Genomic DNA, 16,678 nt, shown 5'->3' with positions numbered 1-16,678 from the left:
TTTATTTTTATTTACACTGTGTTTTTTTTTTTTATTGGAAAAGGGGGGTGATTCAAACTTTTAATAGGGGAGGAGTTAAATGATCTTTATTCACTTTTTTTTTAAACTTTTTTTTGCAGTGTTATAGCTCCCATAGGGACCTATAACACTGCACACACTGATCTTCATCATTGATCACTGGTTTCTCATAAGAAACCAGTGATCAACGATTCTGCCGCATGACTCTGCAGTCATTCGGCGATCGGACAGCGAGGAGGCAGGTAGGGGCCCTCCCGCTGTCCTGTCAGCTGTTCGGGATGCCGCGATTAGCCGCGGCTATCCCAAACAGCCCGACTGAGCTAGCCGGCCACTTTCGGTTTCGCTTTTAGCCGCGCGGCTCAGCTCTGAGCGCGCGGCTAAAGGGTTAATAGCGCGCGGCGCCGCGATCGGCGCTGCGCTCTATTAGAGGCGGGTCCCGGCTTCACTATGACGCCGGGCCCGCCGTGATATGACACGGGGTTACTGTGTAACCCCGCGTTATATCAGGAGAGCAGGACCAAGGACGTACCTGTACGCCCTTGGTCCTTAAGGGGTTAATGATGTTCACAACAACAGCCATTAGAGATGTTATTTGCACCTCTCAGGCTAGATTAACAAGCTGGTGGTTGATTTTGTGCCCTTTAGTCAGCCTTTCTTTACATGTACTATTTTTGTAAACTTTAAAATAAATTTTGACTAGAGATGGATATTTCGATTGTTATTGCTTTGAACATAGTCATTTTCTACAAACGTTCTCTCTGCTCAATAGGGTCTCCAAGTCTGCTTTTTTTTTTTTTTTTTTACCCGGGTTTTACCCGCCTTGTTTGTGTGACAAAACAAAATTCCGTGCGACAGAAAAAACCCGACACTTGCAACACAATAGTAAATAAGGTGTGAAAAATAATGGAGGAAAAGCAAAAACACTCCAAAAAAACGCTCTGGTCTTAGTAAATGAGGGCCATTGTGCCCTCATTTACTAAGACCAGAGAGTTTTTTTGGACTGTTTTTGCTTTTCCTCCATTATTTTTCTCACCTTATTTACTATTGTGTTGCAAGTGTCGGGTTTTATCATATTTTTGATAAAGGGGTTAGGCTCAGTGAGACAATTACTTCTTGCCCATGTTTTTCAATAGATTTCTGTGTGTCGCGCATTGTGGCACACGGCCTGCATAAATATGGTGTTTGGGCCAAGAGATTTATTTCCAAGTGTATTTATACCAGCAAACTGGCATAAATGCTTGGAGAGATCTGCCCTGATTTCTTAGCTGAGGTCTTCCTGTCCTAGGCACAGAAATACTTTCGTTTAATAGACATTACAATGCCTTTAGTTATGTAAATCTGGCACCACCGGACATACTACAACAAAATAAAAATTATCATTTTTAATAACACCAAAAATAAAAGCCTTCCTGGACGTCATACGGCAGCATATGAATGTGTTAAAAGGTTCTCTTGGACCTTGACAGCAGAGGTATTATCTAGCAGTAAACAAACTAATTTACCTATTAAACCATTAATTGGGGGACTGCTAGTAGATATAAGACAAAAGGAAGGAGGAGCCTTGTATTTTTTCTCTTCACCCCTGGATAGAAGTTCCTTGAAAAATCCATCTATGGTGCAACCTTTATACAGAAACGTTTTTCCTGTCCCTGGATTCTTTATATGGGTTTTCCTGGTACCTATGGCACTTGTTTGTGTTGCCTACTACTATCCTGTCAGATATTCCATTGCTAATGGCTGGACAGCGTTAATTTGGGCAAGCCATGCTGGTTATTCATTTGCAGCGTGTATGTGTGTGTTATACCGCGTGCATGCCACCCCACCTCTTCATTCTGATTTCCTGCTTAGCGGGCAGTGTACATAGGCTTAGTGCTGTCCAGCTCTCTTCTGCACATGCACAAGACTTCAAACTTAGGTCTGGCTTAGAACAGAAAGTGAGCAATTCAGCTGAGGGACTGCATTCCTGACAGCCATTCCCACCGCTGTTTTAAGGTAGTTATGGTGTTTAAGAACACTTGAAGAGGTATTCCGGCTTTATACATCTTGTCCCCTATCCAGAGGATACGGAATAAGATGTATGATCACAGGGGTCCCGCTGCTGGCAGGACTCCTGTGATCATACATCTTATCCCCTATCCTTTGGATGGGAGATAAGATGCATAAAGCCGGAATACCCCTTTAATGTTTCTTACACTCTGTTGCAGATGTCAGGCCCTAAGTCTGGGGAAAGGAAACTCAAGTCCAAACACAATGGCCCTGATTTAAGAGTGGAGTGTAGTTTTCTTTGTGGCTTTTAATCCCCTATAAGAATTTTTCCACAGTATTTAATAAGGTTTCCCTACAATTTGCACTTTTCCCTTCATTTCCCTTTTTTTTTATTTTTATTTTTTTTAACACATGCTCTGATCTGTGGGGTTTTCTTCAGCTCAAATCCACTGCATTTTCTATGGAAACCTTAGTAAATACGTTGAGTTTTTTTGAAAATGCCGGGGACATGCTCCCTTTTCAGGATTCATGCCCCCCTTTTCCCAGCGGCCACATCCCTTTTTTCAGGTTTTCTGAGTAAAATTAGTTTCTGAGTTGGTCCGATTTTTAAAAAAAGTTGGCGCAAATTCTGGAGCAAACACAATTTTTCACGCAATGCGTCAAATTCTGGCACACAACCTGACAAAACAGGGTTTACAATAGTAAATCAGGGCCAATGTTTGCTCATTCTACTAGCAACCTTTCACAAAGTCCTGGGAACTTGCAGTACATTTATGTCTAAGGAACCTCAGCTTCCTACTCAAACTAGAGAGTTCCTGAGTCGGTTTAAGGATCAATTAGCTGGTAACTTTCAAGACCTAAAAATCTCCTTTAGCCCTCAAGGTCTTCCAATGTTTTAGTTGCCAAGTCCATTCACCTTGCAGATGATTAAGGCAGCTTAGATGTTAAAGAAACAGATAATGTTTTATCTTCTATTTAAAGACAAGATTACTTGTTTTTTTCTTTTGAAAAACTGTTGAATCTGATTAACATGTGGGCCATAAGGCTAAAAAAAAGAGTAACTTTTATTTTTATAAACAAAAATAAAGTTGTTTTGTCATATCTTGTGGTGGAAGAATGACTACAAAAAGACTATACTAAAAAATAATAAATAATAATAATAAAATGACCCAGCTTTCTCATATAGTATGAAGCTTTCATGATGTTTTGGTTAACCCCAGATCATCTTTACAGGGTATAGTTGACCTTGCGGTAGTCAAAATGTCAAAAGAATCATTACTTCCTTCCTTCAAAAATATTCAAAATCATGAACATCCAGAACAGAAAGGCAACTATCTAGAAACCATAGACCTTCAGGATGCATATTTTTATGTGCCAGTCCTACAGGCTCACCAACATTTTTTATGCATTTCTGTGATTTTCACGACAGGATGAAATATCGGAAGTATTGTTTCTTTAGTTTCACCGCCAAAATAAAGGCCAAAATGCAAGTCTTCTCTATCGCGTTGGAGTAAAGATCTCATAACGCTGTGTTATGATGCCAAAGGTTTAGAATCACCTCTTTCGTTTTGTGCTCATTACACATGTTCTATTGCAGCCTTCTGGGCAGAAAGGTGTCATGTTCCATTGGATCAGATATGTAAAGGTGCCACCTGGTTCTCAACTTACATAAAGCATTGTTGCCTGGACACACTGTTATCTGAGGGTTCTACCTTTGGTAAAAGCGTGATCCTAGGAGTATCAAATCAGTAGACCCACCCCCATACCCTGGTCTGTTATTGCTTTGAATTTCCCAACCATGTGCTGCTGTAGGATTTCCAGAAAGTGGAATATTTCTTACCTTAATATTTCTCGTAGTTCGAAGGCAGCAAAATATACCCCAACCCCCCCTCACCACCACCCAAAAATATTGCTGCATACAAAAACAAGGCTGTCTCTTCCGTTCTTTGGTCTTAAATCTATTAATGATTTATTTGAATAACTCTCTGTTTACTGCTAGATAATACCTCCATTATCCAGATCCAAGTGCACCTTTTAACCTATTCGAGTGCTGCCTTTGGACCACAGGAAATGAACATTTCAGGTAACAAATCCTAGGTCCAGCCATAGACTATTCCGTTTGTTAAGAATTATTGTTGCTATACTCATTTTCAGAGTGGAACTTAAGGATAGTAAGGTGAAAGGCACTAGTTGTGTTATTATACATATGCAGAGCAGCCTGAATGTCAAGCTTCAGAAAGCTTTGTTAGAACATGCTCTAGTGATGCTCTTTAGTACAGAAGACTTTCTCAGTATGTTTTTACCTTCTCAATAGTTACCATGAAGACACCATCAGAGGATTCAGGCAGTGTACATGGAAAGTCAGACTAAAAAATCGGGTATTAAGTACAAACATCAGAAGGGTATATTATATGTGGGTCAAGAGTTACATCCTACTAACAGGGATCATAGAATGTTTTTTTTTTTAACTTCTACAGACTATTAATATTAAGAAATGCCATCAAGCCTTTCACAAGTATTAACTACAACTTCATAGCAAATCCATAAAATTCAAACCACCCAGGCATGTTGTTGCCTGCATGTAACATGCCACTGGGTAATTTTATAGTTTTATACATAATTAATTCACAACTAAAGCCCATCTATGCATTACCATCCAGTGACATCATTGTAATGCCTGGGCTCTAGTAAAAGAACAAGCTCCGTTATCAGGCATACAATAGCATTCCAAGAAATGTCTGCCTCTTTTAGACAAGCAGCTATATTATACTGATAGATACATTGTAAAAGGTAAATGTAATAAAGGTAAAATATAAACTACTCTTAAAATAATCTTCAATAAAATAGTATACAGTAGTACTAAAGATATTGGTAGGATCCCTGCTGATATGGATGCTCACCATAGTGTTAGTATCTTGCTCCATTTCAGGAATGTAAGGATAGTGAATATAGAACATATCATTTCTCACAACTTTCTTCCTCATTCTACAAGGCCCTTCGGTCATCTCCAGCATCCATTTATCCAGGTGTGAGCCGATGGGTGGTCCCCATAGCCCTCTTTCTCGAAGCAGTTCATACTCAATCTGATTCCATTCTTCTGTCACATATTTCAGGGCATTTTGTTGACGCTGTTTATATAAAAAGTATTGTAAGGATCTTACTTGGCAGTCAAATACTATGGAAACTCTTCATAGTACAGCATCGTATATTGCCTATAAAAGCTCAATGCACTCTGCGTGCATAAACTGGAAAGAAAAAGGATGGTCCGGCACCTACCGGACTAAGGCTAAATGGAACAGACCACAGGAGGGCTGCGACGGGGACAACCAGGATACAGTTGTCTACGGTGGTGCACATGTCTGGGAAAGTATAATGCACAGAGTATAACAGAAGACAGGACAGCACTCACCCTACACCGTGGCTTCATTCAGGCATTCCAATAATGGCGAGTGGGTGCAGAGGAGGAGGCCCCCCGTCTCCACCTCTGCACCCACTCGCCATTATTGGAATGCCTGAATAAAGCCACATTGTGGGGTGAGTGCTGTCCTGCCTTCTGTTATACTCAATGCACTCTGTGCCTCATGGCCACTTGTCATGGCCCTGGACCACCAGTATACAACTTTATCTAAGAGTGACATTGACTGTCTTAGTTATTTCTGCTGATAATATACAAAAAGACTATGCACTCGTCCATTATAGCTCCCTGGAGCTGAAGGAGCCAGTAACCCTGTAAACATTGGGGGAAAATTTGCTATTGTATATGCGCCAGGAATTGGGGGGGGGTATCTATACAGGAAGTGGTTGATACAAAACTCTGACAAGATGATCAAATTTTTCAGGATTGTAGTGTCACGTACTGAGACAGCAGAACTGTACTGCTTTATCTAGGACTTTTGCAAGGCATACTGCTTTTCACCAAATAATGTGGAGTAAGTTCAGTTTCAGAAATAATGTTTTACACTGAGAATTACTGACGTTCTTTTGCGTATATGTATATTCTCATATACAGAGAGCTTTGTGATGTATATGTAAACTGGCTGGCTGTTATCTGCAGTGCTAAAAAAGCTAAATGTTAAAACATAAAACAAAACTAAAGGTCAGCTGACGTAAAAAGACATAACATAATTAAAAAACAATAAGAAAAAACTATAAAAATAAAATCAATGCTACATTCAGCACAATACAGCAGCATAAGTAATGCTGTGTAAACACTTGATCTGCCCTTACCTCTTGGTATTCTTTATACTGCATATCCACTAGGTCACGTACAACTGCAATGTGAGTGAATATCCACTGGGAGATCTCCTTGGTAACAGAAGAAATACAGGCACGGCACATTACAAAAAGTGTTTCATTGTGTTCCTCACAAGCAAATAAGAAAAATAGAACATTTACCAATGCACCAATATGGTGTTGCCTAATGAACACTGGTCACAGGCATTTTATTTTCAACAAAATAGATGTCCCAATTACAAGCAATATATTTTTATGACTGTGCAATTTATTCCAATTAATGCATTCCAAAAAGAAAGGAAAATTGTCTTTGTTGCCCGTGGCACAATTACAGAGCCGTTTGAAAAGTGAAAACTTAGCTCAGATGGGCAACAAAGACATTTTTGATAAATGAAGCCCTTGTGCCATTCAAGCTGTATTTGCTAACATAGCAACTCAATCTGCCATATATCTATATGTGAATACCTCCAGAGACATCTTCAGATATAGTGTCATGTGATTCAGAGCTGTTTATAGACTTAGGCTATGTTCAGACGGTAGAATGTCCGAACAGAAAATTTCCGTGCGGACATTCCACAAACAGCAGAGAACAAGGCGGCACTAGGACTGCTCGGAAATGTGCCATCTCATCGACGGCAATGCATTCGGTGCAGACTCCCCAGAAAGAATAGACATGATATGTCTGTGGACTCAGGCATCGGAATTTCACCGGCAGAAATCTCTGACGTGGAAATTCTGCCATGTGCACAGTGCAGCAGAATCCCATTGAAATCAATGAGAGACTGTTTCAGCGTAATGTCTGTGCATAATTCTGTGGAATTCCGCATGGACATTCCATCGTGTGAACGTAGCCTTAGAGGTAACCTGTCATAAAACTTTACCATATATAAAGTGCTATCTATTTTTTCTCCACTACCATTATATATGGTTAAATCCTATGATTGGTTCCCTTTCATCTGCCGAATAGCTTTAGTGCTCCATAAACTATTATAGTTATAGTACAAGTACTGAATAATAAGCCATTCAGAATACCTGCGTGGAGAGGTTATGTTTGTTGAGACTACTTTCCTTACGGTTCCTTCTTGACCCAGTTAATTTGGATAGACCAAAGCCGCTACTGACACGTGACAATTTAGACTGAGAGCTTGGGACCAGGGCTTCCCCTTTACTGATGCACTTCTTCTCATACGCTGTTGGAAAAGAACAAGTTTTTTATTGAAGCATTTTTTTCCCTATTTTGTATTAAAGTTAAAGAACAAATGTTAACATGATGCCCCAAAATGCTACAGTAAGGGTCTATTAACACTACAGAAATTTCAGTTTCAATAATTTTTATTGAAAATATTTTTCCATTTTCATAAGAAACAATAAACAAACACAAATCATCATTGCCATATAAAGGAAGCTGGGATCTATGAAGGCTACAAGAGCCACTTTTGTATACAGATGTAGTGGAATCGGAAACAAATGAGAAACACAAAGAAGGGAACACAAATTGTGAGGAAAGAAATCACACATATAGTGATACAGTGCAGTCCCAATCGTCCAAATGAATCCAAGCTCAATTAAGACATAGGAAAAGAAAATAAAGGCATTGTCCACTGATTCTTTTACGTTAAACGGTCTAGTACTGACTAAAGTGTTCATAGTAAGTTTATTCAAGTTATTTATATTCTCCACATGAGCTGATGTGGGATTAGCCTAAATAAGTAAGATTCTGTATATTGAAGAGGTGGGTGTGTTAAAGCCAGAGTAAAGTGCTATCAATTCTATTTGTTAATTGCGGAATACAGGGAGGAAAGCCAGTTAGCCCAGCGAGTTTTAAACTTAGAATAGGAGCCATTTCCTAAAGCTATAGTTTTTTCATATGTGCAGGTAATGTTCAATTTATTCACTACTTCAATAATAGAGGGAACTGTCCTAGACTTCCATTCTTTGCGGAGTGATTTTTGCAACAATGCAAATAATGTCTTTCAGGTCACGTAGTTTAGATGGAATGGAGTGCATGTTGATGAGGAGTAAAACAAGCTACAGAGACCAGGCTGTCCAATAGGGTGTGATAACCGGACATTCCCACAGTATATGTATAAGGTTGCCTTTTTTTCCACAGTGCCGCCAGCACAGGGGAGAGGAGTCAGAGTAAATAAGTGCTAGCTTTTCAGGTGTATAATACCATTGTAATGTACTTTTGGACAAGGATTCCACATGAGAGATGCACTGAAAGGCTCTATGTGCCGTTTGAAATGCCCGCTTCCAATCCTGTTCTCCTATAGTAATGCCTAGTAACATTTCCTAGGTACGGAAAGGGTGGGATTTGTGAAACCTGGTAAAATGTGAGAAAGTAAAATATATCATTGTCAGGCCCAAGGCCTGATTATTAAAATCCTATATGTGTATTATAAGTCATGACTGTGTGTGATGGATTGTCCAAGACATGGATGAGAGGTCATTTGGACAGTGTGTCCTTTTGTGTATTGCATTTTATTGGGGGGTCTGGCTGTTTGTTTGTATCTCCTTTGAAGTCATGTCTCATCACTCTTGTCTCATCATATAATCAAAGAGATAAGGGGCCAGGAAGAGAGAAGACCCCCTGGTGGGATCAGAGGGGAGGGGGGAATGGAGTCTCCCTCCAAAAAGGCAGATATATAATATTTAACAATGCTAGACTCAGGTTGTTGAAGGCTGTGCAACAAGCTGACAAGACCATCCTAAGAACAGCTGGACTCTGACTCTCATGGACTGATACCATCATGCTGTAAGAACTTCATCTTTTGTTTTCTGAACTTGCCTTGCAAAACTCTTTTATACATTGTTATACCTGTATGTCATTTGTTCCTGTATTTTTATGCATAGCACTGTGATACCTTTTATCAGATTAAATATTTAATTAATCAGCTCTCGTCTTTGATCTCTAAATATATGAGCTCACCTTTCTGAAGGAGGCTCTGGTAAAACACGTTTATCTAAGGGTTAATTTGGTGACTTGCTGGGACTAGTAGTGGATACCCAGAGGTCTGGCGGCTTTAACCCTTGCACCATCACACTCTCTCTAGCGTCTTGGCTGGACCGATAGGGTGTGATCGTGACAATCATGCTCAGCCCTTTTAAATTACTATTCAAAAAAGCCAGTGTCGCTATGTGAGGATGGATACTCGAAGGGGTCAAGATGTTAAGGAAATGTCTAATCTGCAGATCAATGTAGAAGTCTCTCTTGTGCACGTAATATATAGACTGTAACTCTTGGAATGTCATTAAGCGTCCTGCATCATGTAAGTGTCTTACATGGGTGATGCCGCGGATGGTCCACCTTTGTATATCTAGCTGAGGGATAGAGGTCTGGAGGAACGTGAGAGGGAGATCATTTTCTGAGGCAATACCATCAGCAGCTGCTGCGGTCAAGTATTTTGACCACGCATTGTACAATGTTTTAATGATAGGGCTGTTTAACAGTTATGGGGGATGGCATCCCCCCAGAGAGGATGCCACAGCACATCGGAAATATGGTAAGGGGATGTATAGGTGTGTTCTATATACACCCAAGGTGTGTCCAAGCACCCATTCCATCAGCTGCGAAAAGAGCTGACCAAGGTGGCTATGTAATAACCATGAAGGTTTGGTAAACCCAGACCGCCTGCTTCTTTTGCTTTAATTAAAATAGAAGATGCCAGTCTAAGCTTCTTGCCCGCCCATACAAATTTGGTTAAGAGCGCCAGAGACGTAGAGAAAAAGGAATAGCAATAGGTAAGGTCCTGTACAGATACAAAAACCTTGGCAGTAAAAACATTTTGAATGTAGCTACCCGTCCTACCCAAGATATATCATATTGAGCTAGTCTGCTGGTTCCTTCCATGCTATTCAAGAAAGGTTCATAATTAATCTGATATAAGAGTTTGTGGGGAAAAGCTAGTTTTATGCCTAAGTAAATTATGTCAGAAGTACGCCAGTCGAAGGAATATGTGTGTTTGAGAAGTTTTATTGTCTGTCCAACCATGAAGAGAGGAAGGGCTTGCGTTTTTGAGGTGTTAAGATGATAGTATGATAGGGCACCGAATTTATGGATAACATCTAGGGCAATAGGGGAGGAGAGTGTAGGCTGAGTAAAATAGTAACATAGTTCATAAGGTGAAAAAAAAAAAAAAAAAGAGTCCATCAAGTTCAACCTATATCTCTAATGAGTCCCTACTGAGTTGAGTTGATCCAACGGAAGGCAAAAAACCCTCATACTCGAGTAAAAAATTCCTTCCCTACTCCAAATATGGCAGTCAGAATAAATCCCTGGATCAACGTTTTGTCCCTATAAATCTAGTATACATAACCAGCAATGTTATTATTCTCCAAAAATGCATCCAGCCCCTTTTTGAACTCTTTTACAGATTTCACCATAACCACTTCCTCAGGCAGAGAATTCCACAGTCTCACTGCTCTTACAGTAAAGAACCCTGTCTGTGCAGATGTAGAAACCTTCTTTCCTCTAGAAGTAGAGGATGTCCCCTTGTTCTAGATACAGTCCTGGGTATAACCTCTGTGGTACCCCACTAGTAACAGTCACCCAATCAGAATAAGTACCATTAATAAGCACCCTCTGTTTCCTATCACTGAGCCAGTTACCCACTTGCACACATTTTCCCCAAGTCAAAGCATTCTCATTTTATGCACCAACCTTTTATGTGGCACCGTATCAAATGCTTTTGAAAAATACAGATATATGACATCCAGTGATTGCCCCTGGTCCAGTCTGGAGCTCACCTCCTCATAAAAGCTGATCAGGTTAGTTTCACAGGACCGATCCCTCATAAAAAGCCATGCTGATATGGAGTCATACATTTATTTTTATCAAGATAGTCCAAAATAGCATCCGTTAGAAAACCCTCGAACAATTTACATACAACGGAGGTTAAACTAACAGGTCTATAATTCCCAGGGGCCACTTTTTGAGGATGGTGAGCATAATGTCATCCGCATATAGGGAGATTAGATATTACCTGTTTCCAATACAGCCCCTGATATATCTGCTTTGCAAAGCGAAGCTGATTAAATGCCTTCTCATCGTCTAGTGTGAGGACCAAGGCAGGAGTGTGGGTTCTATCAATATGGTGAAAGACATTTAGTAGGCGTCTAGTGTTGTCCGTTGCTTGTTGACTGGGCACAAAACCAGACTGATCTGCATTAATCAGGGAGGGTAGCACTATTGCTAGTCTGGAGGCAATCAGTTTGACGAAAATCTTGAGATCTTGATTGAGCAGCAAGATCGGACGGTAATTTTGAGGGAGAGCTTGAGATTTCCCAGGTTTGGAAAGTGTCACTATCAGTACTTGCAGATTTTCCTTTGGAAAAGCGTCCTTGGTAAAGGCAGCCTGGCAAAATTGTATGGGGACAATATATCACAAAAAGTTTTGTAATATAGGTTGACCACTTCCGTTAGGGATATTGAACTATTAAGATTCTCCAATAGTTTCTCGGTGAGCTTCAGTAGTGGAAGGCCAGAGAGAAAGGAGCAGATGGAGTTTTCTAGGGAGGGGGGGGGGGGTGTCTTGTAAATTATATAGGGAAGAATAAAAAGCTTGTAAACAGTTAGCTATACCTTCAGGAGTGTATAGTGTAGAACCAGTGTTGGGATGTACTAAGTGAGCAATGCGGGAGTGGTCATGCCTCCTTTAAATGGGATGCTAGCAACTTCCCTGCTTTATCATTTTGTGAATAATATTTTGCTTTAGTTCTCCTAAGGTATCTCTCATAGGGAAATAGAAGAAGGCCCCTAAGGTCCTGGCGGAGAGAAGACAGATGCATGGCTAATTCGGGTGATGGGCAAGACTTATTTTGCCCCTCTAGAGCTTGCATCTTATTTAAAACTATTCAGAGTCTCTTTTTTTTTTACTAATAGATCCATATTTAATAAAAAAAAAAAACTCTAATGTAGGCTTTATGACAGTTCCACAAGGTGAAAGTGTCCACCTCTGGAGTTGTATTAGCGGAGAACAATTCAGTGAGGTCTTTCTGCAGTTGCTGGACATGCTCTGGATGGGACAATAAGGAAATGTTTTGCCTTCCAGAGATATGTAGGAGAGGTATTAGAGCTTTCCTGCAGTGACAAAGATATAGCCGCATGATCTGACCAAGAAATGACTTCAATGGTAGATGCCACTAAATTAGAAAGCACGGGGATAGTTCCACCAAGAACATGTCCAATCGAGAATATGTGTTGTGAGTCAGAGTGGTGGGTGAAATCTTTTTCGTCCGGATGTTGTATGCGCCATGTGTCATATAATTCTTCAGACCAGAGTAAGTGAGCTAAAGAGGAAGGTGATATGCATGCAGTGGAGGTGGAGTCTACAGACAGATCCGCAACCAAATTAAAGTCCCGACAGATAACCAGCGGGCCTTTCTTTATGCGGTTGACAAGTTTTAAAGTGCTGCGAAGGAAGCGGTGCTGGCCCAGATTGCTTGCATACAATTCTGTTAGAGTGTAAGGCATGTTATTTATAGTGCGGGAAAGAATGATATATTGCCCCCAAGGATTGCTAACTAAATCAGTCATATTAAAGGCTACTGTGTCCCCTAAACGCCAGCATAACCATTCTAGATTTAGTTTTACGATGTGAATGGAAGGTGTGCAGAAAGGATGAGTGTTTCATTCTAAAAGCATCCTTATCTAAAAGTTGTGTCTCCTGAACACTTATTACATCAGCTCCCAATAATATAGCTCCCCTCCACAAATATGCATGTTCATATGGGCTTTTGAGACCGTTAACATTAATACTGACCAATTTGATTACCAAAGAGTAACAAGAAAAGCATAACAATAGTTGGCAATAAAATATAAGGAGTGGACCACAAGCGCCTCCCAGCCTGCGCGCTCGGGCAATTATTGAGCGGACAATGCTCCAAGGACAAAAGATCACTGCACTGTCTCACAAGACATAAAAACACATTAAACAGTGCAAACCAATTAACTAGTAAGCTGGTAAAGGATAAGGCAAATGAAGGCCGAAGCCTATCTTCCTGAGTAGGGGTAATGTCCATGCCAATGCCAGACTAAACTTTTGAGCCGAGTAGCCCATATTGAGAACGTAGGTCAAAAAGTCCAGAGTCAGCGAACCGTGCACCAATTGTCCTGCAGTTTGCGTAATGATGGTAGAGGTGGACCTTTGTTGTTTCCAGTGACAAATTCCACAGTCGCAAGAGGGCTTCACCCTCCTCTGGTGAACGGACTACATGGATTGTGCCTTCGTGGTGGATTAGGAGACGGACCGGAAAACCCCAGCGGTATTTAATATTTGCTGACCGTAGCCTAGGTAACAGGTTGTAAAGCTCGGCGAAGCTGTAGAGTGGCCACTGAGAGGTCGGTGTAGATAGCCACATGATGATAGGGGGCTGGAAGCTATTAGTGCGAGCAAAGTCTCTCTTTAACGGTAAAGAAATGTACCCTTGCCAGGACGTCCCTAGGGATGGACTCGTCAAGATGTTTAGGTCGGGGAACCCGGTGTGCCCGGTCAATTTCAAGCTCTTGAGGTGTACAGCTTTTATAAGGGAGCGGACATAGGTAGGTATATCTACATGCGCCACAGATTTCGGTATTCCACGCAGTTTGATGTTATTGCTTCTACTGCGGTCTTCTAAGTCGGCGACTTTTGCTTTAAGCGTGGCAATTTCATCTTCCGCTGCATTGTGAGAGTCAATAACTTAATTATGAGAGGCAGCAAACTCTCCAAATTTTACCTCAATTTGATCAACCCTGGCCCTCAGGTCCTCAACTGCGGTATGTAAGGGGTTAATCATAGTTAGAATGTCTTTCCTAAAGGATTTTTGTAGTGTAAGAAGCATATGCTTCATTTGGGTGTCCGTCACAGCTGTATTAGTGACAGAGAACAGTTGCAGCTCATCTTCCTCTGTAAAGGGAAAGGCAGCAGCAGAGCTCCAGTCAGCTGGAGGGTGGAGTCTGGGCAGTGGGGAGCTGTGCAGTTGATGCTGTGGTATGGGGCTGGGTGGAGGAGTCCCCCACTATTCAGAGATAGAAGGAGGCCTGGATGAGGGGAGAGCTGACAATACCTGCGGGCTGCAGTGCCGAGAGGAGCTGGGAGAAGACTATGCAGACGTTGGTAGCTCAGCGGTATACTGGAGATGAGAACCGCGCAGCTCAGGGTCTGACGTGGATCTCCTGTAAGTGGCAGGTAAGGAGCGCAACGGCTGTGGTGAATGCTACTCCTGGTCCGGTGTTCTGTTGTCGCCATCTTGCGCAGGAGGCAGCCACTGTGAAAAGTAAAATTTCACCAGCGATTCATGCTTGCTGGCTTTCTTATTGTGCACCGGCATGATGGGAAGTGTATCTCACGCTTGTGGGTGTCAGGATGTCCCTGGATAATGCTGTGGGGTCGCTGATTAGGGCTGAAACTAACGGAGCTCAACTACAATGCGGCCATTCAGTAAGGCAGCCAGGCCACGCCCCCAACACTACAGAAATTACACACGGTTTCAATTGGAGTTCCGCTGCTTTGTTCACACTTCTGAAGAGGAATTGGATTCCGTCAGAATCTGCCAGAGAATTCCTGTATGTCAATGGGACAGCATGTATGTCCCTGGCAGATTGCTGGATAATTTCTGCTCTATGCAGAAAGATCGCAGATCTCCTCACTGAATTTCCTCTGTGTGAATGGACCCAAACGTTCTCCACCCATACATCGTGAAGCTATTTAATTCAGCAGAACCAGAGGCAGCTGAAACCTAGAAACTCAAGGAGACTCTATAGGTGGCTGAGCCATAAGCTTGAGTTTTCAAGCCCATCCCCATAATACATTGATGGGTTCACTAGAGGACAGTGTGACTACAGAGTAGAAACATGGTATGAACTTCCTCATACGGCAAAGGAAAGGAGTTCATCAGAGACGTGCACAGACGTTTTAAGCGGCAAGGGCTCTAGTGGAAAACAGGACATATCTCATAATTATTTATTATAAAAAATGTTTGCAGAATCTCCTTCTTTCCTTTGATTTGTGTACGGCCTCAGCCAGTGATTTGCTGGGCAGTAATGTGATGTACTGACTCCCAGCACCAGGAAGAGGAGCGATGTGGCAGGGGACTGAGGGAGGTAAATACAGTTTTTTTTTTTTTTGTTTAAGCAGGGGGCCTGCTAATTTTTTTTAAAACATTTTTGCCTGAGCAACCTTTTAATCTTCATTAATGAGGTTAGGGGCTCATGCACACAACCATATTACAGCTCGATATTGTGTGACCTTTTATAAAGGTCTATAAGCCTTATACTGTACTGCTGCATAGTCTGAGTCTGTATATACCTATGCACCATGCATGTGGCCAGCTTTAGCTTATACAGTGGTCCCTCAGCTTACTATGGCCTCAACAGCAGCCAGCAAGTATAGGGGCAGCATCCAGTCCACTTTATTTCCATATACCATAAGACATTAGGTTAGATTAGCTATTACTTTGTGTTTCCCAACCAGTGATTGTCCAGCTATTGCAAAACTACAACTCCAAAGGCTGTCCAGGCATGCTGGGAGTTTGTAGTATTATAACCATTGTGCCTCCAGCTGTTGTAAAACTACAACTCCCAGCATGGCCTCATGCTGGGGGTTGTAGTTTTGCAACAAGTGTAGCTCTAGCTGTTGCATAACTACAACTCCTAGCATGTCCAGATAGCTAAAAGCTGTCCAAGCATGCTGGGAGTTGTAGTATTGTAACCAATGTGCCTCCAGCTGTTGCAAAATGACAACTCCCAGCATGCCTGGACATCTTTTAAGGGTACGTTCATTTGTACAGGATCCTGCGCAGATTTGATGCGCAGGATTTGTACTGGAGATTAGAAGCTGTGCTCAGTCATTTAGTTTACATTAAAATCTGCAGCAGAAAATCCTGCACATCAAATCTGCGTAAGTGTGAACCTAAAAGGTTGTCCAGGCATGCTCGCAGTTGTTGTATTGTAACCAGTGCGCCTTCAGCTGTTGCAAAACTATGACTCTCAGGCCAAAGGCTGTCCAGGCATGCTGAGAGTTGTCATTCTGCAAGGAAACATGGTGGGTGTGTAGGTACACAAACACATACACTCACTTAAAATAACAGAACTCCCAAATTTTCTATATAAAAAAATAAAAAATAAGGGCACCACAAGGAGGGGCATCAAAAGTGTAGGGGCTCACCCCTCTTTGAAGTCTATGTGTGAACATCCCTGGATTTCATAAAGCAACCCCTTTAAAGGGAATGTGTCACCTAGGTTTTTTTCCCCTGATTAGAGTCAGATATAGAAACACGTAATTTTTTTATAATCTGTTTCCAGTTTTTTTAAGTTGTGTGTACATTTTATGGGGGCTGCCATCTTGTCTAAGATGTTTTAACAGCATTTAGTGATATGCTTTACTGCAGGACAACTTGGTATAGACAGGACTGGAGCGGTCTCATTCAAATGAATCAGACTTTTTCAGAGGTCTTTCTCTGT

General features: G+C 41.5%; 1 protein-coding gene across 4 annotated transcripts in view; it reads right to left on the bottom strand.

The window, feature by feature from the left end:
* WDFY3 (WD repeat and FYVE domain containing 3) overlaps positions 1 to 16,678 on the bottom strand; it is a 250,866-nt gene that overhangs the window by 42,854 nt on the left and 191,334 nt on the right. For all 4 annotated transcript variants that reach the window (XM_056568763.1, XM_056568762.1, XM_056568764.1 and 1 more), the window contains 3 exons: positions 7,270 to 7,427; positions 6,232 to 6,309; positions 4,905 to 5,132 (listed from right to left, as the gene is read on the bottom strand). In XM_056568763.1, coding sequence (XP_056424738.1) covers positions 4,905 to 5,132; positions 6,232 to 6,309; positions 7,270 to 7,427 — 464 coding nt within the window. The remainder of the gene's footprint in view (positions 1 to 4,904; positions 5,133 to 6,231; positions 6,310 to 7,269; positions 7,428 to 16,678) is intronic.

The sequence above is a fragment of the Hyla sarda genome, chromosome 1 (assembly GCF_029499605.1).
Source record: "Hyla sarda isolate aHylSar1 chromosome 1, aHylSar1.hap1, whole genome shotgun sequence".
Classification (NCBI taxonomy): domain Eukaryota; kingdom Metazoa; phylum Chordata; class Amphibia; order Anura; family Hylidae; genus Hyla; species Hyla sarda.
The sequence above is the reverse complement of the archived record's forward strand: the minus strand, read 5'-3'. Positions and strand labels throughout refer to the sequence as shown.